This window comes from Mauremys reevesii, linkage group 1 (genome assembly GCF_016161935.1).
Source record: "Mauremys reevesii isolate NIE-2019 linkage group 1, ASM1616193v1, whole genome shotgun sequence".
Classification (NCBI taxonomy): domain Eukaryota; kingdom Metazoa; phylum Chordata; order Testudines; family Geoemydidae; genus Mauremys; species Mauremys reevesii.
This window is the reverse complement of record NC_052623.1, coordinates 211,445,932-211,472,228: the sequence shown is the minus strand read 5'-3', so window position 1 is coordinate 211,472,228 and position 26,297 is coordinate 211,445,932. Positions and strand designations below refer to the sequence as shown.

The window sequence follows — 26,297 nt, the reverse complement described above, 5'->3', positions numbered from 1 at the left end:
TTGTGTCCACACTCAGTTTTTCTGGTAATATTTCCAACTCTCTCTAGCACTGGTCCAGCATGCTCGGTCATAACGTGGGCGGGAGCGCTAGTGTGTTAAGCACCACGTTGTCTAATGCTGCTCAGAACAGGTCAACATCACGCGGAAGGCCAGCTGCTGCCAACACCCTATCTGCACTAGCACTCCTGCAGTTCCCAACACCCACGACAGCTGAGCCTACTGTAGGCAAGGCCATGGTGTGTCAAAACCTTCTTCTATTCATGGTAATGACAGTTACTTTAAGTGTGCAACTTGTAAAGCAACATATTACTTGTTTATTTGCAGATAACCACATTGATAAGAGTAAATACAATAGAACAGTTATCATTTGCAATGCACTGTATCTGTAAATGGGTGGCCTTCTTTAGTGGCTAAGTGTTCGTGTGGACACACAACTATGCCGCATAAGAGAAGTTTAGGTATTTCGCTATCCCTCACTACATTGTCCCATTTTCCCAATCTTAATATAGACTCCAACTTTGTCATGCCATTCTCTTGCATAGCCCATAAACATGGGGATGACTAAAATGATAATGTACAGTACCCATTTCCCCACAAACACAGGGAGAAGGAATGCCAATATGGATTTCACCACAGGAAAGTAATCAAAGATGCTCTTGATTTCCATAACATAATATTTTTATTTATACTCCAGAATTTTCTGCTGTATACAATCGGCTCCAAGCTGTACATTACCTGGTTATAGTCCCAGTGGAAACTCCCACTACTATTTTGTAAGGGAAAAAGGAACTCCAGAGCAGAAATGTATAATAAACATGATCAGGAACATCTTGCAATTGTAAATAAGATCTTGTTCTGTTTATTTTGACATCTTTTTACAAATGTGTTGCTTTCAGGTGTAAATATCCCAAACCATGATCTTGTTCAAAGTTCTGAGATTTTTATTGTTAAATGTAACACTTTGTTTAATGGTTGTAATAATTATTTGTATAGATATGAACATTATAGTATTTTATTAAAAAAATTGAAAATTACTGTTTGTGTACTGTGTTCTTTTTGGACGATGTTTAGAATATATCAAGTTTCTAGAAAAAACAAAGTTGTAAATTAATTTTTCTTAATACTTTTTAAAAAAATTAAACATTTGAAGCTCAGGAAATTCCAGAGGTGATTTTTTTTTAGGGACACTCTCACTTGTAAAAACAAGGAGTCCAGTGGCACCTTAAAGACTATCAGATTTATTTTGGCATAAGCTTTTGTGGGTAAAAAAACCCCACTTCAGCTGCATAGACTCACTTGTAGCAAACCCATGGATTTTCTCAACTGTTCTCCAGTGCAAAAGCACCAGAATGAGGCACTACATTTCTCATCTGCTCTTCCATTTCTGTTTGGTTTCTGTTAGTAGCAGTAGTCCTTCCTTTGTGACTGAGGTTTCAAGGCCCTCCAGCAATAGTGTGCAATGAGATGGAGCAGCTTTCGCTTGCTACTGCTGCAAACACAGCTGCTGAAGTTGTGGAGAAAATCTGCCTGCTACAAGCACCTTGCACACAAAGGACCTCAGTTGATTGGAGATAAAGTATATTTGATTGACATTTGGTTCCTAAATTTAGGTGAGCTGGATTGGAATGTTGGCAGCAAAGAGAGCTTGCCATTCTGACTGTAGAATCCTGCCCACAAAATCCGCATTAAATCGTACAAATCAGAGATGGGAAAGATCAGTGGATCTCCTTGTTTATTTCCCACCCTTCGGGCCAGGGCGGGATTGTTTCCTATGATGTGTATGCTTATGCTTTGCTTAGTCTAGTTTTAAATGTCCCAAGCAATGGGGCTTCCCTCTTCCCCTGGAAGACTGTTCCCTTCCTCTCCTTTGTATCTCTCACTCTCAGGAAGTTTCCTTAGTATTCAGCCTTGATAATTAAGTTTTCTTTGAATATTGCATCCCCTTCTAGTTACATAAACTCTTCTCTCTTGCTGGTAACTGGCTTCAGATGGCTGTAGTCTCTCCCCCTGTTCCATTGGTGGTTGTGCATAGCCTTTTCTCTGAGTTCTCCTGGATGATCTGATTGCTTTTTCTACATATGGATAATGTAAGTTTCATTTCTGAACTGTACTAAATCCAGCCTGTATCCTATAGAGTTCATTGCACTTCTCAGCTGGCTCACATCAGTCCACCCTACCACTCCTTGACTGAGGGTCTATCGTGCAATGCCTAAGTGCAATGCCTGTTCACATCTTACTGTTTCACAAATGCACAAACTCCAAACAGATTAGAAACGAAAAAGAACAGAAGCCCAGTAAGAAGTAGGGGAAATAAAGTACCCGCTGCAACCACTAGGAAGTAGCTTCTCTCAACTGCTTTCTGTTTGTATTTTAAGTCTACGTGTAAATTCAACAGAGAAAATAAAGGACTGCAGATAGTTTAAAAGAGGGGAGGATGCCAAAAGGGTTGACAGGTGGGAAACACCTATTGGGTAGATTACCTAGGATGAGAGTGACAAGGGAGACTTAGGCTGAGTATTTACACCACCTAACATCTAGGCACCCTCCTATCCAGTGGACTTCACACTCTAAGTTAGGTGCCCAGGTTTGCCAACAATGCAGGGGCCAATATAGGTGCCCAAGAATGGGAGCCACAAAAGCCAGCAAGCAGAGCAGGTGCTGCTTAAGCTAGCTTCAAACTAGCTCTCTCCCACACTCTGCTATGTAACTCCTCTTCCTCCTTTGTGGTTATACTCTTCACATTTGCACAGTAGGCTCATGTGCCCCTTGATTTATCATTTAGCCAAACTGAATGGGTAGCACTTTTAATGTTTCTATGTCAGTCCCTCCAACTGTTGCGCTGACATCTACTCGCCTCCTTCTCCAAGTTGGCACTAGCTGGCTGGTACCATGGTGCCCAGCAGGGAATGTAATTGGCCCCATGTGGTTGTGCCAGAGCCACAATATAACTATATACATGCATGAGAGCAAGGCCCTTGTTGCCCATTGTCTAAGCACAAGCTCTGACTGCAAGGGTGAGATGACAGCCCTATGTTAGCTGGAGTGGGGGGAAGCAGGGTGATGGGAGTGGGGAAAAGGACTTACAGTCCTAATCGTCCTCATCCTAGCAATTGTTTTGAAGTTACACTCAGTGTAGGGCTTATGTCTAGCTGAGCTGGATCAGTGAGACCTGAGCCAAGTGAGCCTCCGACGGAAGCTGCTCTCTGTCCTCAGAAAGACCTGAGCTCTGCCAGTGCGCGCTCAGCGGCTGGCTGTCCACCTGGATGGTGTAGCGAGACTAGGAGAAGGATTCACTAGCCTGGTCTAATTGAGAGCAGGGCCACCACGTGTCCGCCTGCACCCAGCTCTGTCATGGCTTCCTGCTCTCCCAGAGGGGTGTCCCCCTCTGACTGAGCTGGTGGCTGCTGTGTGGCTGTAGCCATGGTGCACCCAGGATATTAGAGGGACAAGGACGGGGAGGTAATAGCTTTTATTGGACCAATTTCTGTCGGTGAGTTCCTTACTAAGTAAGTCAAAGTAGAGGGATGTTCAGATACTGCTTAGGGTAGCACCAGAGGGCCACAGTTAGGGCTACGTCTAAGGCTGTTCGCATGAACTTTATACATGTAAAAGCTCCCCCTTACTACAGGTAATATAGGATCTTACTGTCCAAAACTATATATATATATATATATATACCCTATTAGGGACCTTCCTGAACCTGTTTCTCCCTCATTCATATTAGTCTCCTCCGCCTCTGCAGCTTTGTTCCATTGGGCAGCAGATCATGGACTGTCATTTATTCTAAACAAAGAACATATGGTGAGAGCTGTTGGGAGATTTTGTAACAGATGTGGATTATTCACAGTCCAACAAGTTCACCTCTGCCAGCAGTGAAATAAACTGACGGGCGAACAGTTGAGGAGGTTGCAGTTTCTTTCCCCCAGTTTAGCCAAAACATTAGACCGACCTTTTCAAAAGGGGTCACTGATTTTGGGTACCCAATGTGAGAAACCTTCAACCCAAGTTTCTACTCTTAATTATGCCCACTGCCAGCAGTGTGATTGTACAGGTATAGGTAAGGGCAGAATTGGGTCTGCACAACTTTTCTTAGCGGTTCTAATGCGCAAGATAAGAAGAACCCAGCTTGAAGGTAGAGGGCTGGGAATTAGAAAAAACCCTCATTTATTTGTGGTCTTAAATTTCAACCAATTAATATGACATCTTCTAGGAGCGGGACACTTCAGATCACAGCTTCACCGTAGACTTTTTCCCCAAAGTAAATGCTAGCAGCCCAGGGCCTCTGTGCAATAGTTACCATAGAATTAAACACCCCCACCCCACACACACTCCCCTTTTTGACAATTCAACAATACTCCAATAGCAACTTTTTTAAAAAGTTGCAGGAGGCCTCAGTAATTGATACTATTTTAAAATTCAAAATTAGCAACGTAGGTCACCTTTCGGCCACACCACCTGCAACATTTCACACCTTGTTCTTGTTTTTAAATGATGTGGCAATTCTACCAACAGTAAAAATGCAAATCCGTTAACAAAAATCCAGAAGCTAGGTTGTAGCTGCAGCAGGGCTGAGGGGAAATAATGTTTGGTTCAGAATTTTATTAAACTGACATTTCTCTCCTGTGGTAGGAGCCGTCTTTGCTAGCTTTCAGTCCAGAGCAAATGATTGGTTGTAAATTCAGAAGCCCTGAAAGACTGAGATTCATAAGGAGCTTCTTTGCTATGGGCCTGCTCTCACTGAAGTCAATAGCAAAAGTGCCACCGGTACGAACAGGACAAGGCCCTGATGCATGACTGCACTAGGCTGTAATTCCACAGCTCCCTTTTCTAAACACCCACGTCGGGAGTGGCCAGCAAAGGGAGAGCTCTGATGCAGAGTAGCGGTGTTAGGGTCACAGGATGTCATTTCAGATGCAAGAGGGGAGCTACTAGGGAACTGGTCTCCAGGCAAGAGCCAACCATGAACTCTTCCTCCACCAAAAAGCACAGGGAGGGAGGCCAAGGAGGCGCGAACACATCAGCATCTGGGGCTGCCAGAACGTGGGTACTAGGAGCCCACCGCAGTGGAGCATCATCTCCCAGGGTTGTTGCTTTTTCAGGTGGAACAGTTCATTCGGCCCATTGCTCTTCCCTGGCCTGAGGTTCTTCCAGCTGCAGGATGAAGTAGCTCAAGCTTAAGGCTGGGGCTAGAGATTTGAGCCTGGCCTCTGTTTGCTACCTGTAGCCCCAGCAGGCGCTCCTCAGGCTGGCACAAGGTGAGAGCTAACACCTCCCCGGTGCAGGCTGCAGGGGCCCATGGACGTGGTCAGATGCAGAGAGGAGCAGCGTTGACGGTAGTGGCCCGTGGGGTGCAGAGAACAGCTACAAACGTGACGGGGACCTGCATTGCCCCGGACGACCATACTCATGGGAGAGAACGTGCAACACAACACAAAGGCAGATAAAGGAGTCAAGAGCTAGTGTCAGCTGCTCTTCCCCATCCGAGGGGCTTGCTGTGTCATGTCCCATTGCACTGCTGGGGTTGGTGCCAGGCAGTGAGTGAGAGAAAGAGACTGCTCCCTGGGGCAGCTCAGGACTGCTGGGTGGCTTTTCTCAGGGCGGCAGAGGTTGCAGGAGAAGGTGAACACAGTTTAAGTCACCCCTGGAGGAACATACTACCCTTAATGCACATGGCCACAGCTCCCTCACTCCTGCGTGACTTCCAGCCAAAGCACTGCTCATCTGCCTTGCACCGGACTCGAGGATGCTGGATGGCCACATCTGATCCAGTGAGTGGCAGGGAGGAGGAACAGGCAGGGCTCTGTCTGCCTCAATTACAGAAAGCTCCTCTTTGCTGGTGTGGGATCTATCTGCTCCTCCCTCTCCGCCTGGCTGGGTTGTTTGTCAGTGCTGTTTGTACAACAGGAGGTTCATTCCCCCCAGACAATGCTGGCTGCCGGCTCTGCTCCTTCCACCGAGCAGAATGAAGAACTCCATCCCCACCCCGGCTCCCATTGCTCAGAACACAGGGATCTTGTCTCTGCGCACGGAATCCAGGTCATCATCCAGCGTTAACAGAACCTAAAGCGAGAGGGAGAGATCATCACACAGCTCCTGCGCGCGCCACAGCTTTAACTGCCAGCTGCTTGGCATGAGATGGGGGAGCTCAGGCCACTTCCCAGCAGCGACACAGGTGCCCCCGCCCCTCACAAAAAAAAACATCTGAATGGGCACTGGCTGGCCCCTCGTCAGTTGCCTCAGCAGAGAGGTTGGGGCCAAAATGGGCTGTGGACAGGATCAGTGCAACCATTTAGGCGACCTAGGCGGTTGCCTAGGGCTCTGGGATTTGGGGGGGGTGCCATTTTCTTTGGCAGCGACCGCGGCGGCCAGATCTTCGGCCACCCTGGTCGCCGCCGGCATTTAGGCGGAGGGAGCTGGGGCAGGGGAGCGCGGGGAGGGCCTCCTGCAGCAAGTAGGGGGGGGGCAGCACGCAGGGGAACTCCCCGCCTCAGTTCACCCCTGCCCCGCCTCCGCCCCGAGCACGCCATGGCTGCTTCACTTCTCCCACCTCCCAGGCTTGTGTCACCCATCAGCTTAGGCGCTGCAAGCCTGGGAGGCGGGAGAAGTGAAGCAGCGACAGTGTGCTTGGGGTGGAGGCGGAGCAGGGGTGAGCTGGGGCAGGGGGGGTGCCTCAGGGTGGAGGAGGGGAGCTGCCGCGGGGGGGTGGGGGGCGCCTCAGGGCGGGGGCTCGGGGACAGGGGAGGGTGCAAGATGGAAGTTTTGCCTAGGGCGCGAAACATCCTTGCACCGGCCCTGGCTGTGGAGACTGAACTCTGCCCTTCCCTTGACAGAGACGATCCTCAGAGCGAGGTGGTGTGGTGGGAGCTTGTTGTGCTTCTGCCCAGCCTGCACTTGCTCTGCGGCTGCAGACTAGAGGGCTTCTCTGCCCAGGACAGAGCCCAGCACTTTTCACCAGCACTGAAGTCGTAAGAAAAGCCAACACACCAGGAAATCAAACGCCACCAGGGCAGCACTAGGCACCGCACGGCTGGGTAGGAAACAAAACTGGCTGCTTCCCCTGACTGTGCGCAGCGCTTCAGGAGGGGCAGGGGAGAGGCAGCAGGGGGACAAGGGCTCAACCTCTCTCCCTCCCTGTCATAAATAAACAGATCAGGGTTAAGGTCTCTTTTACCTGGAAAGGGTTAACAAGCTCAGTAACCTGAGAAACACCTGACCAGAGGACCAATCAAGGGACAGAATAATTTCAAATCTCTGTGGAGGGAAGCCTTTGTCTGTGTTCCTTGTTGGCCCTGTGTTCTCTCTTTGGATCTAAGAGAGGCCAGACATGTCTCCAAGTTCTCCTGGAGTAGTTCCTACTATCCAATAGTGAGTATTAATTAGAAAGGCGGATTAGTCTTATAATTTGATTTCTACATTTGCAATTGTGTGTTTGCTGGAGAAATTCTTTATTCCTGTTTGCTGTTACTTTGCTTTTACTGAGAAAGAAAGGAGGAGGGGAATTCTCTCCAGGTTTATAATTTAGACTCTGTGTATTGTTCCATCCTGGTATTACAGAGATAGTGTACTTCTTTTTTCTTCTTTTTAATAAATTCTTTTCTTTTCTTTGGACTTGGTTAATTCCTTCTCTTGTGGAGATTCAAGGGAAGGGGAGGGGGGAAGAGTGAGTTCCTCCTGAGGGTGATTCACAGAGTTGAATCTGTGTGTATCTCTCCAGAGTGGCTAGGAGAGAGGGAGGGGGGAAGTGGGCTGCTTCCCTGTGTGTAGAGATTCAGGGATGTTCCCCAGGGAAAGTTTGGGGGAACAGGCAGTGTGTCAGACACTTAGAAAACTGACTGGTGACAGCGCATCAGATCTAAACTAGGGTTTTAGTTTAGGGGAGTCCATGCAGGTCCCCATCTTGTGAACCCAAAAGCTCCAAGTGGGGGAGAAACCTATGACACTCCCCCAGCCCAAGGACAGTTTGTTCTCCCACCTCAAGGGGCAGCGCAGCCTTTGGCATTGCACAGCAAGGTCAGGAAGGGCAGCAAGTTTAGTCCAGTTGGCAAATACAACTTACCTGCCGCTTTGCGTTAGGGAAGCCCAGGAGTGGCTAAAGCTCCATACTAGGGGCTTCACTGGGGTCCCTCCTGGGTGCTAGTGCGACAGCTGACAAAGAGGGAGTCTCAGATGGGGGGAGAACAAGGACAATGTCCCTCCGCCACATTATGGCTGCATCAGCCACAATCCTCCAGGGGACTCCAGGCCAGGAAGTCATGAAAAGAATGGATTGGGGTCGGGGTGGAAAACGAGCCAACCCAATCAGAGCAGGAGACAGGGCTGTTGAACTCGGCGTTGGAGCATCCCCTTGCAGGGGTAGTCTCAGGAGCAGTGCAGGTGGAAAGACAAGTCAAGGATGGGGTTGATGCTCCCCAGAAGCAGGCTGTGCGCACAGGGGTCAGGAAGTAGCACAACACCACTAGGTGCCAGCACGGCCAAGGCTACATATGTGCCCCAGCTAGACTGAAATAGAAGAAAGATGGGGATGGGGAGCAGTGGGGGAAGACTGAGAGATGAACATGAGCAGGAGAGAGAAGTGGAAGGGAATGGGCAAGAGATGGAGTAAGAGAAGCTCACCAAGAAGGAGAAGAACAAGGCGGCTGCTGAGAGGAAGTGCCAGACGTCATGGTCATCAAAGAAGCCCAGCAGGATGCACGGGCGATTCTTCTCTCGGGATTCCGCCGGGGTCTCCTAGGGAGAGAGGGCAGAGGGCTGAGGAGGAGCAGGCTCCCATATCCTCTCTCTCACACAGAGAGACAGGACAGACACTTGGATGGCACACTGCTGGCATCACCCATCCGAACACTTCACAAAACTCCCCCGGCCTAACCCTTTGGCACCATGTGGGATGTCAAACCAAAGAGCTGCACCGGGGAGAGGCGTCTGTTTAGTAAGAGTGAGGGGGCAGAGAACGTGAAGGAGAGAGAGTGAGGAGGTAGCATGAGGAGACAGAGAGGGGTAGAACACTGGACTTGGAGTCTGCAGACATGCGTTCTACTCCCAGATTCATAGCTTCCAAGGGCAGAAAGCACCGTGGTGACCATCTAGTCTGACACCTGGTATAAAACAGGCCATAGAATTTCCCCAGTAATTCTGGTCAAGTTACAACTTATCTTGCAGAGAGGGAGAATCCACCAAAACCCCAGGTAACTTGTTCCAATGGTAGTGACCCTCACTGTTAAAAATGTGCACCTGAGATCTACTCTCAAGCTTGTTCACTTTCAGCTTTCAGATACCCAGCTGTGTCACTGACCTGCCCAGTGACGTCGGTCCTGTTTCCCTTCCCACTCAGTCTCTCCTTTATACAGTAAACACTGTTTTATCCGGCACTTCACCAACCAGAAAGCTCTGTAAACCAGCATTTATGATCTTCATTGAAAGTCTAGTTTATAGTCTGATTGGCATGGGGCTGGCAGGGACTTGGGGCACAGGCCAGGGTGCGGGGTGCCGGATCCAGGGGCCATTCACCTCAGGCAGCTCCCGACAAGTGGCGACCTGTCCTGGCTGCTCCTAGGCAGAGGTCCAGCAAGCAGCTCTGCTTGCTGCCTCCACGCACAAGCACTGCCCCCGCTGCAGACCTCAACTCCTGGACTACAGACACCTTTAGCTTATAGGTCGCACAGAAAGTCTAACAGTGACTATGATTTCCCACCTATCAGTCTTTATCCCTTAACCCCGACACCACTGAAAACAGCCGTTCAAACTTTCCACTTCAACGAGATCTTCCATGTGCAGGCAACACCATCACGGTCTCAATACTGAGAGCACTACAGCTGCACAGGGATCTGGATCTATGAGATTTTTAACATTATGCAGGTAAGAGATGTGCACAATGACTTAGAAGCATTCAGAGAAATTTCTGCCCTCTGTGGTTACCAACCCAGAAAAGATCTCACTGCTCCATAGTGCAGCCTCTCTAATTTTTTCCCCCTACTGTTACTCACACCTTCTTGTCAACTGTTGGAAATGGGCCACCCTGATTATCACTACAAATGTTTTTTTTCTCCTGCTGATAATAGCTCACCTTAATTAATTACCCTCGTTACAGCTGGTGTGGCAACACCCATTTTTTCCACATTCTCTGTGTATATATATATCTTCCTACTGTATTTTCCAATGCATGCATCTGATGAAGTGGGTTTTAGCCCACGAAAGCTTATGTTCAAATACATTTGTTAGTCTCTAAGGTGCCACAAGTACTCCTGTTCTTTTTGACCTACTAAAGAAAGTCTCCATCTCTAGCTCCTTGTGGCAAACTGAGCCTAACAAACTTTGGAGAAACAAGCTGGGTAAAATAATATCTTACTGGACCAACTTCTGTTGGAAGCTTTTGAGTCACACAGAGTGATGAAACCTCCAGGAATACGTCCAACCAAAATTGGCAACCCTATTCCCAGACCTGAAGAAGAGCTCTGTGTAAGCTGGAAAGCTCGTCTCTCTCACCAATGGAAGTTGGTCCAATACAAGATGTTATCTCGCCCATCTTGTCTCTCTAATATCCTGGGACTGACACAGCTACACCACCACTGCATACAAGCTAACTTCTTTATCAGCTGCTCTGTGCTTCCTCCAGACCAAAATCTTAAATCAATATTCTGTATGAACACTGTGTTCAGGGGCCATGAATGCTGCACGGTGAGCATTCAGAACATAGGAGAATCTAGAAAGAAAGACAAAAATCTTCCCTCTCTGTACAAACAGAAGCAGGAGAAAAGACATCACCCTCCAAAGAAACAGCCACCTGGAGTAATTCTAGATCTGTCAGCTTCTACAAGATCTCATGTTACAGACCTACCAAGGCACAGCTATATTTTCTCTCTCCACCAACAGCCAGTGCTCTTTCTGGATCACTTTCACACCACCCTCTCAATTCATGGGAGCCTAAGAAGGAACACACAGGCTCAACAGTGTGGTACATGTTGCGCTTGGCTATTCCTGTGCTAGGGTCAGTTATTTTTGGCTCACGTCTGTAATAGTCCCCATCCTTCCAATGCACTGAAGGAGTTTGCCCTTTCTTTGCCATTTACTGTTATTAATGATCCAGACGCCTTTTCCTAACGCATTTTTTTGCAGGATAAAAAGGGATATTCAGAAGTATGGACGGGGGAAGGAAAAGGGAGCAGAAGTGATGGAGGAAGAGAGGAGACAGAGAGATGGGGCTCCAGACAGATAGATGTGTGACCTTTACCTCCCAGCTGCTGAGGTTCTGGAAGAAGAAGTAAAGGGCTGCAGCCCAAACCACGGCTGTAGCCACGATGCAGAACAGTGGAATGGGCAGGAGCTTCTCAGAGCTGCGGAGCTGCAACAATCAAAAGGAACAAGGCCTGAAAAATCAGCCCAGGGAGGCAACATATATTGTCCTTTCCAGGAACCATCCAGCTGTGCACACAATCACAGCAAAGGGCACAGAGCTGGGTCCAGCACACCCCTGAAAACAGGAGGGTGTAGTCAGTAGCACAGGGCATCTATTATTCTCAATTTCGGATCCGAAAATCATCTGCCTCTTCACATTTCTGAAAGCTCTGGCTTCATTTATTGTCCTTATGGGAGAATCTAAGGCCCAGTCTGCACTCTGCAAAGAGACAGAACAAGCAGCGTCTGGCGGGCTTGCAATGCTGTACAACGCTCTGCATCCTCTTGCTGATGCCAGCTCAGTTTGAGCCACCCAAGATGGGCTGCCTGCGATGGTTCCTTGGCAGGGCAATCACAAGTGCTGAGGCTATAACAGCTTAACCTATCCTCCTAATGCATCCCTCAATGCAGGGCATCCTGTGTGGAAATTACCCAGAACCCCCTGCTCCCAGCAACCTAGGGGCTAGGTGCTCTGGAATCCCCACAGAGTAAAGTGCACTGATGTGTGGGGCTGCCCCATGTTTCTGTAAAAAAAAGTTGATCATGTATCGCCAATGGACTCCCCCCCTCAGCCCCAACACCAAGGCCCCCCCACACTGCAGTCAGCAAGTCCCCAGAGGGAGTTGACACTTCAATCAGAGGGGCAGCGAGCGGAGCAGACACTGGGCAGCCAGCCCCACTTCACACTGCACTGCAGGCGTTGTGGAGACACAAGGAACTGCTGCATGAAAGGTCTTTGCTCCCCCATCAGAAAGGCATAGGAAATAAGGGCAGACCCCCAAGAGCACAACAGGCAGCAGGAGCTGCCTCCTTTACCTTCATGATGATGTAAAAGGCCAGATACAGCAGTAGGTTACAGATAAAGATCCCCAGCATGTAGGAGGCAAAGTCCCTTGGCCGATACACCAGTCCAAAGACAGCACTGAGAGAAGGGAGGGACAGAGACAGACACATTAACCAACTCCCTGGGGAGGGAGACTCCAGAACGCATCAATCACACACTGCTCCTGCTATCACAGGACACTTGACAGACACAGGTTTGGCCTCACAGTCCTCTGTGGTGGCAGGTAAATACTCTAGGTCCTATTTTACAAATGAGAAACTAAGGCAGGGTTGGGGAGAAGTGATTTGCCACAGGGAATCGGTGGAAGCGCTAAGAACAGAACTCCGGTGTCCTAGTCCACCTCTCCCCACCCCCATGCAGCCAACCCATATATCACGCTCCTGCCCTCACTTCTGTGGTTTCCCATCTTGTTTGCCACTATTTTGTCTTTCCTGCTCCGTAGTCAGAAGCTGTGAGTGGGCACAAGAGAGTGAGAGGAAATGACTAGCGCGCCCCCTGCTGCCCCTCTTACTGGCTTGCAGGCCCCCCTTCCTCCCTGGCCCTACCGGGCAGCAGGGGATATCTGCCACTTGGATCCACTTCCCAGTCAGCCTGAAATCTCTAGTCAGTTTTAAATGAAGGCGTTCAAGTAGTTTCAGGGCCTTCATCTGCCCCAGAGCCCCTGCCAACTTCTTGTCTTTTGCAGTCCCATCTTCCTGTGGCATGCTGCCGTTTGGAAGATCCAATCCACGCAAACAATCGGGCACACAGACTATCTGTTAAAATTACACTGGACATTGACTAGGAGCATAAGCTAGGAGCTACATTACAGCTGAAAAGTTACATTCGGACACCATAAATTCCTCCCTTGTTTTTCAGTTGAATTTGGATTCTTCTTCGCTCCCTTTCCTGGGTGGTTGTGCCATGGATATGGACTATTAAGCAGCCAGAGGTGGCTTCATTTCAGTGATCAGAGGGCCAGATCTTCGGCCATGCGTATGTCTCTTCCGAACCACTCGAGGGGCACAACATTCGTGGAAAGCTGCCTTACAGTGCAGCATCCTCCACGTAGGAAAATTTGCAGCTATGCCAAAGCTACGCCAGTGTTCCCGCCCTAGCCCTGGTGCAGGGGTGAAAGGGAGCTGTACCGGTAAGAACCCGCACCGGCCCATACCCAGCCCACATTAAAGTGCTGCTGCTGCGGCAGCACTTTAAATGTCCCTGCCCCTTTTGCCTCCCCTGTCGGCAGCCCAGCAGCGGAGTCCGGAGCCCCAGGGCCTTTAAATCAACACAGGAGCCCTGGGTGGCATGGGCCAGGCAGCTTGAAAGGGCTGGTTTGGGGATGCTGACCCCCCCAGCCCCGCCCCTTCCACCCAAGGCCCCACCCTTTCTGGGGGTCAGAGCCCCCCCACTCATACCAGTAAGTGGCCTAACTTACTTTTACCCCTGGGAGTGGCCAGTGCACAATGCGTTTTGGTGATCCTGGCTGTTGGAGGAAATTAAGGCGGGACAGAAAATCATAGAATCATAGAATCTCAGGGTTGGAAGGGACCTCAGGAGGTCATCTAGTCCAACCCCCTGCTCAAAGCAGGACCAATCCCCCAACTAAATCATCCCAGCCAGGGCTTTGTCAAGCCTGACCTTAAAATGAAGAATTCTGCAGGGCGGATTTAAGGAGGCACAATGAAATCACCCAAACTAGGCTTTAACAAGGAATTTGCTTGAGAAAAGGCTTCAAGGGAACTTTAACAAGAGGCCAGGATTTAATTTAAATCTCATCCAAAAACTGGCCCCTCTAGCAACATGGTCTAACAGCATGTCAGGGCGCTGGACGAGTCCTGACTCAGGGTGCATCTACACAGCACCAGCAGTTCAGGGGCTGGCAAGCTTGAATACAGTTAGCATGGTGACAACAGCAGTGACGACCGCACAGTAAGGTCTAGCGAGCCGAGTACGTACCTGGGCCTTGTATTACCTACGCTGAAACCTGCGCTGCACCATCTCCACTGCTGTTCTTAGCCATACTCGCTGGATTCAGGCTAGCTTGGGTAGGCTACCCCATGCACAGCGTGCCATACCCACAGGGGACGGATAAGTGCCACCTACAAAACCACCAACACTGCAGTCTGCAGCACCTCCGTTTTGTGGGAGGTCTCCCAAGTACACATTGAGCAGGCCTGACCCATTTTAGCTTCTCAGCTCTAACAGGGTCATGCCCCTGGTTTCAGCTCCATAAAGCCTGGAACTCGCCTTCACTTTAGGGTTGCTGAACTCCAACAGAAGGATCTGAAAGAGTCCCACACGGAGACCACTACATTTCTACCCCCATTCCAGCCACCTACAAAAATCAATGCTGAAACATGCGCACACCCCCCTACTACTTACAAGGACCAGTTGACCAGGTTTCCAACAATGAGCAGCACCATCCTGTCCTGGGGAGAAGGCACAATAATCACTGATGATGAACGTTCAGTCTTCACCAATACTATACAAAACATGGCAAAGAGTGCAGGCAGAGAAGTTTGTCATGGCAGTTCAAGACACTCACTCTCATGGATTTAAAATTTGCCTCTCACAAATACATGAATGCGTGACTGTCACATCCTTTTTTTGGTGAACATTTGTGCTAGGAAAACAAATCACTCCAATGTTTATGGATTTTAAGTGGAAATCTAAAAAGGAGTTCCAAGATGTTTCCGGTAATGCACGAGCCCCTGAACCTCCTGGTCAGTTTTTGTGGCTTTACAAATAGTATTTTTCCTAATTATTAAAAAAAAAAACCTAAATAATTCTCTCACACAAAGAAAGGAACTGACTACACAAGTGAACCAGAGAAAACGATTAAGCACAAAGTGCTTTCAAACACATAAGTGAACTCTTCCCCCGCCCCCGACATTTTCAGTTACAGTGGGCTTGGGTAGTTCTTGTAACTAACTATAGCAACTATAACAGGTGAAAAACTCTGCAGACTTTTTAAGTGGAAGATGTCCCTTTGAGCCTAGACTTGCTTTCATCACATTCAATGTTTTGGTGTTGTAGGTCTGAATTTCTATTCCTAATTAAAAGTGTTTTCTTATGATCCACGTGGTCATAGACTGCTTGGGAAATTCATAGTCTGTTGTGTCCCTGGAGAAGTAAAAGAAGCATCTTTTAAAAAAGTAACAGAGCCTAACTGCTCAAAAATGCAGTCACCCGGGACAGACAGGAATGGCTCAGCCCATAAAGGTACACGAGGTGCCAGGCTGTAGTCAGTGCTGAACGGCCTCTGACAAGAGGTGAGTTTAAGGCACTTAGGGCTTGGCTACACTTACAAATTTGCAGCGCTGCAGCAGGGTGTGAAAACACACCCTCTCCAGCGCTGCAAATTGCGGCGCTGCAAAGCGCCAGTGTGGTCAAAGCCCCAGCACTGGGAGCGCGGCTCCCAGCGCTGTCCGTTATTCCCCACAGGGAGGTGGAGTACGGACAGCGCTGGGAGAGCTTTCTCCCAACGCTGGTGCTTTGACTACACTTAGCGCTTCAAAGCGCTGCCGCGGCAGCGCTTTGAAGTGCTAAGTGTAGCTACAGCCTTAGGTAACAACCATATCTTGTTTTCGTCTGCAAAATGCCATCTTCCCAGGGTGAGGCAGGAATAACAGCGGCTGTAGCTCAACACCCAGCGGCGGCTCCAAGCACCAGCGCTTCAAGCATGTGCCGGGGGCAGCAAGCCACGGGGGGCACCCTGCTGGTCCCTGCGAAGGTGGCAGTCAGGCTGCCTTTGGCAGCTTGCCTGCGGGAGGTCTGCCAGTCCCGTGGATTCGGTGGCAATTCGGCGGCGGGTATGCTGAAGCCGTGGGACCGGTGGACCTCCTGCAGGCAAGCCGCCGAAGGCAGCCTGTCTGCTGTGCTTGGGGTGGCAAAAAAGCTAGAGCCGCCCCGTCTACAGCTAAAAACAACAACAACAGGCTTTCCCAGGGTAGGGCTGTAGGACAGCGACTGTTCGGAATGCAATGCTGACCTCCCTCTGCTAACATCTTCCAAATGATAGATTTTAATAAAATCCACCAAGAAAAATATCTCCCTTCCTTGACCAATTCACCTCAAACTCCCTGCAAAAGCCTCCTCTGGCCCAGGACAAAGTATGTGGAATTCCAGACCAAGGACAGAAGCTTTTTTTGTTGGAGAGGGTTTTCAAAGAAGTCTTTGTCCACTCATTTGAAGTGCCTCATGTGCTGTCTGCACACACTCTGCACAGCTTTAACCTCTCCCTAGCCAGCAACTGAGTAACTGCCAAGGATGGGCTGGGGCCCGGGAAACCACCTACCATGTACATTGGCCGGCTGCACTGCTGGAAACAGTCCGTGTACAGCACCATCACAACTCGGCGGAAAATCCCAAAGTCTGCCGGAGATAAGAGGACAGGAAAGCCAATGTATCCAGCTGAGCAGCCCTGACAGGGGCAGTGAGACGGTATCGCTACCCAGGGAGCAAGGTGACACTAACTGCGGAGGGCATGCAAATGGGAAGCCCACACTCACCAAGCCGGATTGCTTTGCCCTCCCTTTGGGAAGCAAATCATTGGTGCAGCAGCTCACAATGATTCACACTGGAATACAGGCAGCTGTCAGCTGAATGGTATTTGGCCATGCAGTTTCAACACCCTCCTATCACCCCTTGGGATTGTCCAAGAGTCCCCCCGGCATGTACCTGGCATACTCTGTGGCTGATCCTCAGAGGGAGGCAGGAGTATGTGCTGAGGCATAGGGAAAGGCCAAGCACTCTCCACACTTCCCTTCCCTAAGGGATTTACACCTAGGGAAAGATTCATCCAGTCCCACCCAGAGAGAAAATGGCTGCAGGGTCTTGAAGGGGCTGGAATCCTCCCCTCAGGCTGCAGGGCAGCTCCTCCTCCAGCCCCTGAAACTACTGCACTGCCCTGACTGGAGGGTTTGTGGCAGACAGTTCCACATTCTCACGGGCCCATCCCCTTCAGAGGCATGTGTGGAACTGGCACAGAGTCCAGAGCGCCTGCTCCGACCGCAGCCCCCTTGCTGCAGTGCAACGGAAACGGTTCTGCTGCCGTGTGCACTTCCTGTGGCCCTAGGGTGACCAGATGTCCCCATTTTATAGGGACAGTCCCTATTTTTGGGTATTTTTTCTTATATAGGCTCCTATTGCCTCCCACCCCGTCCTGATTTTTCACACTTGCTGTCTGGTCACCCTATGTGGCCCACACTCTGCCACTCATTTCACTCCTAAAGAACCCACACAGCAGGCTCAAGGAACACACGTTCCCTGTCCATTTGCTCCATTGCTGCTCACTCAATCCAAACAGGGAAGAAAAGGGAGCTGCTGGTTACCTGTGTCAGAGACATCTGAGGCCAAGGACAGCAGAAGAGAAAGGAGAAAGAGGTTCATGAATGGAGCGCAACAGCTGTGTGGGGCCTCCAGGTCTAGGTAGGAGAGCAGACGCCTCCCAGCTGCCTCTATGAGCGCTGGGTGGTTTAACAGCTCCAGGAATACTGGAGTGCTCCCAGGTACAGCACCACCTCTGGGCGCCACATAACAGAGAGAAACACTCTGGGCAGAGAGTCCCTGTAACAGCATCCTTGGAAGCCCTGTAGCTGGAGTGCCACAAAGTGGATCACTGTGCTGAGCTCTCCCAGCGCCGGGCAGCAGGGGTGTCAGAACAGGAAGACAATGTTAGGAGAGTGGCATTTCCCTGGGCTTGGAGCACAGGCGCTGGCAGCCAGACTGACTTTGCAGAGGTGGCATAGGCTGCCGTGGTTACTAAGTCTCATGCCCCAATTCAGGGTGGGGAGTGAGAGGAACTTAATCACCTGGGGCAAAAAGCCCATTTCTCTCAAGCCACTGGGCGTACCTATTTTGAAGCGGCCCATGTAGTAGATCTGGGTGCTGAGAGCCAGCGAGGCCACGATGTGGATGACTGAGAAGATGACCCAAAACCACACTTTGTTCTTTCCAAACACCTGGGAGCAAAAACAGGAAAAACAGTGGGTTCTCAAGCACCGCCACCCGTGGTTCAGCCCCCAACTCCTCCCCAGCTTTCAGAAACGCTTGCCAAATACAGAACCTGCGAAAGGATAGGGCCAAAATATTAAACCTAAAGTCAGATTCCTAAATCCATATTTAGGTACCTAAATAAATGTGAGCTGGTTCTCCAGGGGTGCTGAGCACCCACACGTCCAACCCGAATAAAAGGGAGCCGCAGGTGCTCAATGCCTCTGAAAGCGGGCCACTCTTGAAGCGTGCAGACTCAAAATAACTCCCAGGTGTTTGACCCCGCAGATGCACAAAGGAGAGAACACAGGGAAGACTTCATGTCAGAGGAAGCCTGTTGATATACAGGCTGACCACTAGAAAGAGCACGAGTGACAGAGATAGGTGTGATCTTTCTGAGGACAGATTCTCAAAGCCCTTATTCCTTCCCAGCCATCTAGATAACATTTCTCTCAGTACCAAAAGGACATAGCTACTCAGTGTCCAGCAGGCACTACCACATGTTCAGTTATGAGCTGGCAATGATGCACAAGATCTGTGTCACTGCAGTATTAAACTTTAAGATATTAATTGTATATTAGGGAGTCAGGAGATATAGAGCTAGTGTAAGATTCCCACAGTACAATGTCTGCCCCATGGGTGCATGCAGTACCATGGGGTTTCTCTACATGATCTCACAACATATGCAGAGAAAACAGAGTGCTACCTGCTCTAGCCGTATATTGGGTCATTGGATCCTATGCCTTATTTGTGTTTGCTTTGTATTATTTGCCAGATCATAGGTCCCATCACCCAACATTGCGTGTTCACCCGATGAAACCCTATTGTAGTGCATACATGTACAGAGGCAGCAGTAAAGTGATTGCAGGAAGCTTGAACTGGAATTTCCCAGGATCTGTGTGATTGAACTATCAGCCTCAATGTTGCAGCGCTGTAGCTTTCCACACATATTCCATGTGGCTCCTTGCTCCTCTCTCTCTGAGTACTAGTGCAGCATGGATGAATGGTTCACATTAGAAAATCCAGGCAATCAGGGGTTACGAGTGTAACAGCCCCTCTGGCGAGTTAACCAGGGCCCAAAGCTGATTTTGCTTTGTCAGTGTTGACTGAAATGTTACAGCATTCAGGAGGGGACTGAGAAAGCTCAGTGGGGAAACCAGTTACCCCAGTGAATGAATAACGTGGCACTGAGGGGAGGCTTCCTCCCAACAGCTCCCAGCTAGGCCTCCATGCTGCTCTTGCTTGCTGCGGCTCCTGTCTCCAGGGATTTCAGTGGTTCACAGCATCTGTGAGCTAACGCCTCAGTAGCACTGACTGGCCAGGTGTGACGTGTGTGGCATGAACCTCCTTATGGCCGTGGTTCTGAGTGCGGCCTGCACGGGGCCGTGAGATCGTGAAAGCGAGGCAGTGGGCAGAGCCATGCATAGGCTGGGCACAAGCCTCTCTCCTGAATCCTGGACCCCTCTGCCATTGCAGCCCTAGCCCCACTCCCCAGAGTGATCACTTGCTCTGTATTTCCAAGCCCTTACCTGGTACTTTCTGCCAGGTGACTTGTACCCAAGCAGGGAGCTGGTACAAAGCATTTGATCCAACCAAGTGTCTCTTTTCAAGCAATAATCAGTCAAAGGCTCAGATGCTGTGATAAAATATACAGCTCTGTGCCGGGATTCATACCAGTCACGACCCCCTGCTATCCCAGTCCTGGGCCCTCCCACGCTCTGCCAATGCACTGCGTTCCTTACTTGTAGCCTCATCCACCGCTCCAGTCTGGCCTGAAGCCTCGCCTACCGCTTCACTCCTGGGTCTCCCCAGGAGCAGATGCACCTCACTCCTGCCCTGTAGCTCCTCCCTCCCCCCCCCATTACTCTAGCCCTGGGCCTCTCCTGAGAGAGCCCTGCCAACTGCAATAGCCTGTACCCCACACTGCGGTGGCTTTTGTGGTGGAGCACGTACACTAGTGATTAGACCATGACACTGCTATTACTCGTTTTCCCTCCCTGTTTAACCTATGCCAGACCCCAGATCTCTAGGGTGTGTGTGTGTGTGTGTGTGTGTGTCTTTTCTTAAACAGCTCTCCCTTAGGACCAGCCCCCGGGGGGAAGGAGCAGGCTTGCCAGAGGGGAGGCTGAGCCTGCAGGAGACTGATTTCCCCCCTCCCCCCCCCATCTCTCTGCGAGTCCCAGACAGGAGAAACCAAGAGCCTGGAGGAGTCAGAAGGGGCCATCACTGCTACTCTTCCAGTCACTCTGATGCTGAACAGAGGGAACGAAGCTCACCCTGGAAGCCCAGAAGAGCAACAGCAGCAGCCGCACCATTTACACTCGGCTCACAGCTTTGTGGTTTCCTTCCCAGCCACATAGGTACTGGAAGTAGGGGTGCTGCCACATTCCCTAGCTTGAAGTGGTTCCCAACATATAAAGGGTTTGCAGTTGGGTTCAATGGCTCTCAGCACTCCCACTATACAAATTGCTCCAGCACCCTTGCCCAGCCATACAAATTAGAAGCTTCTCTTTTATAAAATCATAGATTCGTAGGACTGGAAAAGACCTTGAGAGGTCATCTAGTCCAGTCCCCTGCACTCATGGCAGGACTAAGTATTATCTAAACCATTCCTAACAAGTGTTTATCTAACGTGCTCTTAAAAATCTCCAATGATGGAGATTCCACAACCTCCCTAGGCAATTTATTCCAGTGCTTAACTACCGTGACAGTTAGGAAGTTTTTCCTAATGTCCAACCTAAACCTCCCTTGCTGCAATTTAAGCCCATTGCTTCTTGTCTTATCCTTAGAGGCTAATGAGAACAATTTACCTCCCTCCTCCTTGTAACAACCTTTTACGTATTTGAAAACTGTTATCATGACCCCTCTCAGTCTTCTCTTTTCCAGACTGAACGAACCCAATTTTTTCAGTCTTCCCTCATAGGTCATGTTTTCTAGACCTTTAATCATTTTTGTTGCTCTTCTCTGGATTTTCTCCTATTTGTCCACATCTTTCCTGAAATGTGGGGCCCCAAACTAGACAGAATATTCCAGTTGAGGCCTAATCGGAGCAGAGTAGAGCGGAAGAATTACTTCTCGTGTCTTGCTTACAACACTCCTGCTAATACATCCCAGAATGATGTTTGCTTTTTTTTGCAGCAGCGTTACACTGTTGACTCATATTTAGCTTGTGGTCCACTATGACCCCCAGATCCCTCTCCATAGTACTCCTTCCTAGGCAGTCATTTCCCATTTTGTATGTGTGTAACTGATTGTTCCTTCCTAAGTGGAGGACTTTGCATTTGTCCTTACTGAATTTCATCCTATTTACTTCAGACCATTTCTCCAGCTTGTCCAGATCATTTTGAATTTTAATCCCATCCTCCAAAGCACTTGCAACCCCTGCCAGCTTGGTATCATCTGCAAACTTGATAAGTGTACTCTCTATGCCATTATCTAAATCACTGATGAAGCTATTGAACAGAACCAGACCCAGAATTGATCCCTGCAGGACTCCACTCATTATGCCCTTCCAGCATGACTGTGAACCCCTGATAGCTACTCTCTGGGAACGTTTTCCCAACCAGTTTTGCACCCACCTTATAGTAGCTCCATCTAGGTAGCATTCCCCTAATTTGTTTATGAGAAGGTCATGTGAGATAGTATCAAAAGCTTTACTAAAGTCAAGATATACCACGTCTACCACTTCCCCCCATCCACAAGGCTTGTTACCCTGTCAAAGAAAGCTATCGGGTTGGTTTGACATGATTTGTTCTTGACAAATCCATGCTGGCTGTTACTTATCACCTTATTATCTTCTAGATGTTTGCAAATTGATTGTTGAATTATTTGCTCCATTGTCTTTCCGGTACAGAAGTTAAGCTGACTGCTCTGTAATTCCCCAGATTGCCCTTATTTCCCTTTTTATAGATGGGCTCTGTATTTGCCCTTTTCCAGTCTTCTGGAATCTCTCCCATCTTCCATGATTTATCAAAGATAAAATGAGAGCCAAGGCCCTGCGGTATTGGTCACGCTCACCCAAGGGCCAGCAGACTTTGCAGGCCCCACTACCCTATGCACCCCTCCCCCTGTACTTTTTCTCCACTGGGTCAGTGCTTCTCCTTCCTGGAGAGCAGAGTGGGTAGGAGAGAGCCATACCACTCCGACGACAGCCAGGCAAATGACCACGGCGAAGGAGGCGTAAGCAGAGTAAGCACTGGCGTTGATGTCAGGGTGGCGGGTCTGGTAAAGCTTGAGCATGCAGAGTCCTGCAATCATGTACATGAAGGAGGTGTCTGTGAAAGGAAGAGAATAGAGAGAATGAAGACAGAGAGGGTTTTTCCTTACTCACTGCCCAGGGGACTGGGATGGCTTTTCAGAGAGTGTCTGTAAATCAGGGCCGAGCCCACGGGCCAGACCCTTGGCTGGCAGGTATAGCTCCCTGGAGCTCCGTCAATTTGCTCTGGCCATTCTCCAATTTGCACTGTGAGCTCCCCGGGTGCTGTGAACCAATGCAGAATAAGAATTAAGTGCTTGGAACATGCCAGTGCAACACAGGGCCACATGGGATTATTGCTGGGAACAGACAAACTGACCTACAGGGAGACAGTTTCCAGCCTGGTGGGGCTGAGGTCCACATGTTAGATACATGGGCCACTGAATCTTCTGGGGGCGTAAATCAGGAGCTGTCAGGGCCTCAGAGGCAAACAATGTAGGCCTTGTCTCCGCTATCTTTGAACGCTGAGTGCCAGAATTGAAGGGAATCATGGTTCTTGCCAGCAGAGTGCTAACACAGTCACCTGGACAGTGCATCATCAACTGGAGTACAAAAAAACACATCATTCACTAACTGGTCCCTGCACACCCAACAAGTGGGCAAACTCGGAAGAGGTCTGCAGGCCTAGCATCCCGGGGGGAGGGGGGGGGATGCCAAAGTTCCACTTGGCTGATCTGCTTCAAACCTGAATGGGTGAAACCTGAGCCCTCCTTCCCCATAAGTTTCTCTATTGGCTGGGGTTCTCCACTTACCAAACTGGAAATTAGAGTAGTTGGGGCAGACATGGTAACAAGCACTGAGAACGCCTTCCATCATTAAAGCAATGCCCATGGCATAGAAGAGACCAAAGTGTTTGGGGATTCCATATTCCTGGAAGAGGAGGAGGGAAGAGAACACAAGGGACATAGTGTCATATCCTCCCTAATCAGAGTTTACATTCCTATGGAGTTCAAACTATATTTTACACACACTCCCACTCCAATGAAGGGTAGCCACCTTTGGGGTGTCTATGGCACACAACAGCACACTGCCAGGCTACTTAGCAGTCCAAGACCCAGCCAGATGGAACTGCAGGGAGGGTTGAGGGGGCAGAATGCAGCTAACCACAGGGGAATTTGTCAGTATCCTGACACTGAAAAACCCCAGCCCAGATTCCCCACTCCCCTGTCCCTTGTGTGGGGATTTACACCTAGGCAAATGGAGCACACCACGGTGTAAGGCACTATCACCTCAGACAAGTAGCATTTTACACCCGTTTTCCACAGATGCAAATGAGAACACAGGTGCAAGGCAGTGGGGAATTGAGCCCCCAGCCCTTCTGAGAAGAGATCTTTGCCAGGACCCAGTTTAGGACTCTTTTGAAAGTCCAGGAACACAGATCTGCTACACCAGTGGCTCTCAAACTTTTGTCCTGGTGACCCCTTTCACATAGCAAGCCGTCGAGTGCGACCCCCCCCCCCCTTATAAATCAAAAACACTTAAATATATTTAACACAAAAATGCTGGATTCAAAACGGGATCTGGGGTGGGAGCTGACAGTTCATGACCCCCCATGTAATAACCTCGTGACCCCCTGAGGGGTCCCGACCCCCAGTTTGAGAACCCCTGCCCTACACCATACCGGGGTACTTGTTTAGAACCGAATTGGAGGAACAGCGCCACCTACTGAAGCATCAATGCCATTGCCGGCAGTACTTACGGCCTCTAATGTCACCCATGTACATACTGGGCAGACACAACATCTCTTTGCTGGGATCTGAGAAGACCAGAGTTGGAAGCAGTGCTTAATTTGTATGGAAAGAGATGCTAGGCCTCAAGCAATTTTTTTTTTACATTCATAACTGACGCAGCAAGCTCAGAGGTGCCGGCGCTATGAACTGCCAAGCCTAGAGGTGCCGGGGCTCAGCCTGGGCACAAATTAAGCACTGGTTGCTTCCTAGATCTATGGTTAAAATAAGCTTCCTGTTCAGTGCAGCTAAAGCAGAGCCAGCCGAGTTCCTGTGGAATAAAATGGACTTGTCTCCACCTCCTTACAAAGGAGCGGAGAGGTTCGGGTCTCCCCCTGTGGCTTTGTGCTCTTCTCAGGGGATGTTCTGGACTTCTAAAAAAATAAAAAATACCCTGTGGTTAACAGGAGAGGTTCTCCGTCCAAAGCTGATTGCTCAGAACTCCTCAGTCCCTTTGGCAGGGCCGAGAGCAGGCTCTCATTCACGCTGCATTAATGCTCCATGGAGTGACGTGTTTGGCACCCGGACGCCATGCGGTGATGGCCACATTACAAATCCAAAGCTTGGTCTTTGTCCGGGGACTATCCCTCAAGCACCCCTCCTCTCACTGCCCCCAGGGCGCTAACTAGAACAATGGCTCTACCCCCTTTCCTTCCCTCGAGGGCACGGAGAACATCCAGCTCGGATGTTGGCGGCCATGGCAGCTGCCTGAAAGGCGGTAACATTTCACCACAGCAGCACCCATGTGGAACGCGCAGCTACAACGAGCACAGAGCCGGCGCGTGCCTCAGAATGCGGCTGCCCCCCGACGAGGGGCTCACTGTCCTCTGTCCATGCAGACCCAGCAAGGAGTCCAGTCGCAGGGCTCTCTCTGCTTGCTGCAGAGGCAGAGAGCCTCCTCCCCTGCCAAGGCTGAGCGGGGGCACATTCCGTACCAGCGTGTAGGGGTCTTTGGCTTCCAGCGAACGGCGGTGGAGAATGTCTCTGCGCAACACGATCAGCAGGAAGAGGCAGCCCAGCAACACATGACCCACGTTGCTCAGGACGTTGTTGAAAGCGCTGCAGGGAAGAGGAGTTAAGGGATTTGTGGGGCACGAGTACATATTTTAAACATCCCAGAGGACATCTTCCCACACCCAAGGTGATCCACCCCGGCAGTAAATCCATTAATCTTAGTGCCAGAAACGCCCATTGTGATCCCCTGGTCTGCTCCCCTGCATGACACAGGCCACAGAACATCATCCAAATTAAAATAAGCTAAGGGTAAAAGGCCAGTGGAAAGGTTTGGTTTGCCAGGGTGAAGGGTCCCGCCCCTAAGCAGTCAAAGTCTTCAGCAGAGCTCTACAAACGGGTTGATTTTACATGCTGAACATGCGGCAACACCCAGGTACAACAGATCCAGCTTGGCTCAATGCTGGACTCCTAAGCCTCAGAGCACTTCTGCACTGCTGTTTGAAATGGATCATTTCTCTGGATGAAAGGTCTGACCCGTACTCCTTCGTACAGTCGCTGCTCACTTGCATGCATATGAAAAGGTCTGAAAAATGACTTTAGCTGCAATTTGGTGGGTTTGCCCTGTGTGCCCCTGGGCGTCTCTCTCATATAACTCGGTGGAAAGCCACCCCAGCAACTGCACAGAGAGGCTCCAGTCCCATCCCTGAACGTATGGTGACCTCACACTGACTTCATAAGCTTGGCAGGTACAAAATCTTGCCTTCCCTGACCCCCTCCACAGGGGTATTAAAGAAAAGCAATGCCCTTCCAGCACGCACCACCAAGAGGATCAATCTTAGGTCCAAGTGAGCCAGCCAGCGAATGGATTCAAAGGGTTCACTCACCTCAAGACCCCCAGAGGATGAGCACAGAGGAAGTTATAGTAGCAGATATCCTGGTTACCAGTTACGTTCACCACCTGCGGAGTGGAAGGGGAACTGGTGTTAGAGCTGGGGTGAAGTGCAACGTGCACAGGCTGAGGAGGAGGGTAAAGTGAACCTGATGAGCATAGAATTAGCATTTCATAGCAGTAGCCAACCACCACCACGGTCTGCAACCTAGCCTAGTGTTGTGCCCAGAAAACTGCCTGTCACAATCCACTCACAGTTAACAG

At 49.9% G+C, this 26,297-nt stretch overlaps 1 protein-coding gene across 6 annotated transcripts in view; it reads right to left on the bottom strand.

Moving 5' to 3' along the window:
- Positions 1 to 834: 834 nt before the first annotated feature.
- The window catches only part of SIDT1 (SID1 transmembrane family member 1), a 98,904-nt gene continuing 73,441 nt past the window's right edge, over positions 835 to 26,297 (bottom strand). For all 6 annotated transcript variants that reach the window (XM_039537267.1, XM_039537283.1, XM_039537258.1 and 3 more), the window contains 11 exons: positions 26,029 to 26,102; positions 25,126 to 25,249; positions 23,216 to 23,333; positions 22,346 to 22,482; positions 18,069 to 18,177; positions 16,512 to 16,588; positions 14,597 to 14,643; positions 12,205 to 12,310; positions 11,225 to 11,335; positions 8,614 to 8,727; positions 835 to 6,060 (listed from right to left, as the gene is read on the bottom strand). In XM_039537267.1, the coding sequence (XP_039393201.1) occupies positions 5,998 to 6,060; positions 8,614 to 8,727; positions 11,225 to 11,335; positions 12,205 to 12,310; positions 14,597 to 14,643; positions 16,512 to 16,588; positions 18,069 to 18,177; positions 22,346 to 22,482; positions 23,216 to 23,333; positions 25,126 to 25,249; positions 26,029 to 26,102 (1,080 nt within the window). In that variant the 3' untranslated portion in view covers positions 835 to 5,997. The remainder of the gene's footprint in view (positions 6,061 to 8,613; positions 8,728 to 11,224; positions 11,336 to 12,204; positions 12,311 to 14,596; positions 14,644 to 16,511; positions 16,589 to 18,068; positions 18,178 to 22,345; positions 22,483 to 23,215; positions 23,334 to 25,125; positions 25,250 to 26,028; positions 26,103 to 26,297) is intronic.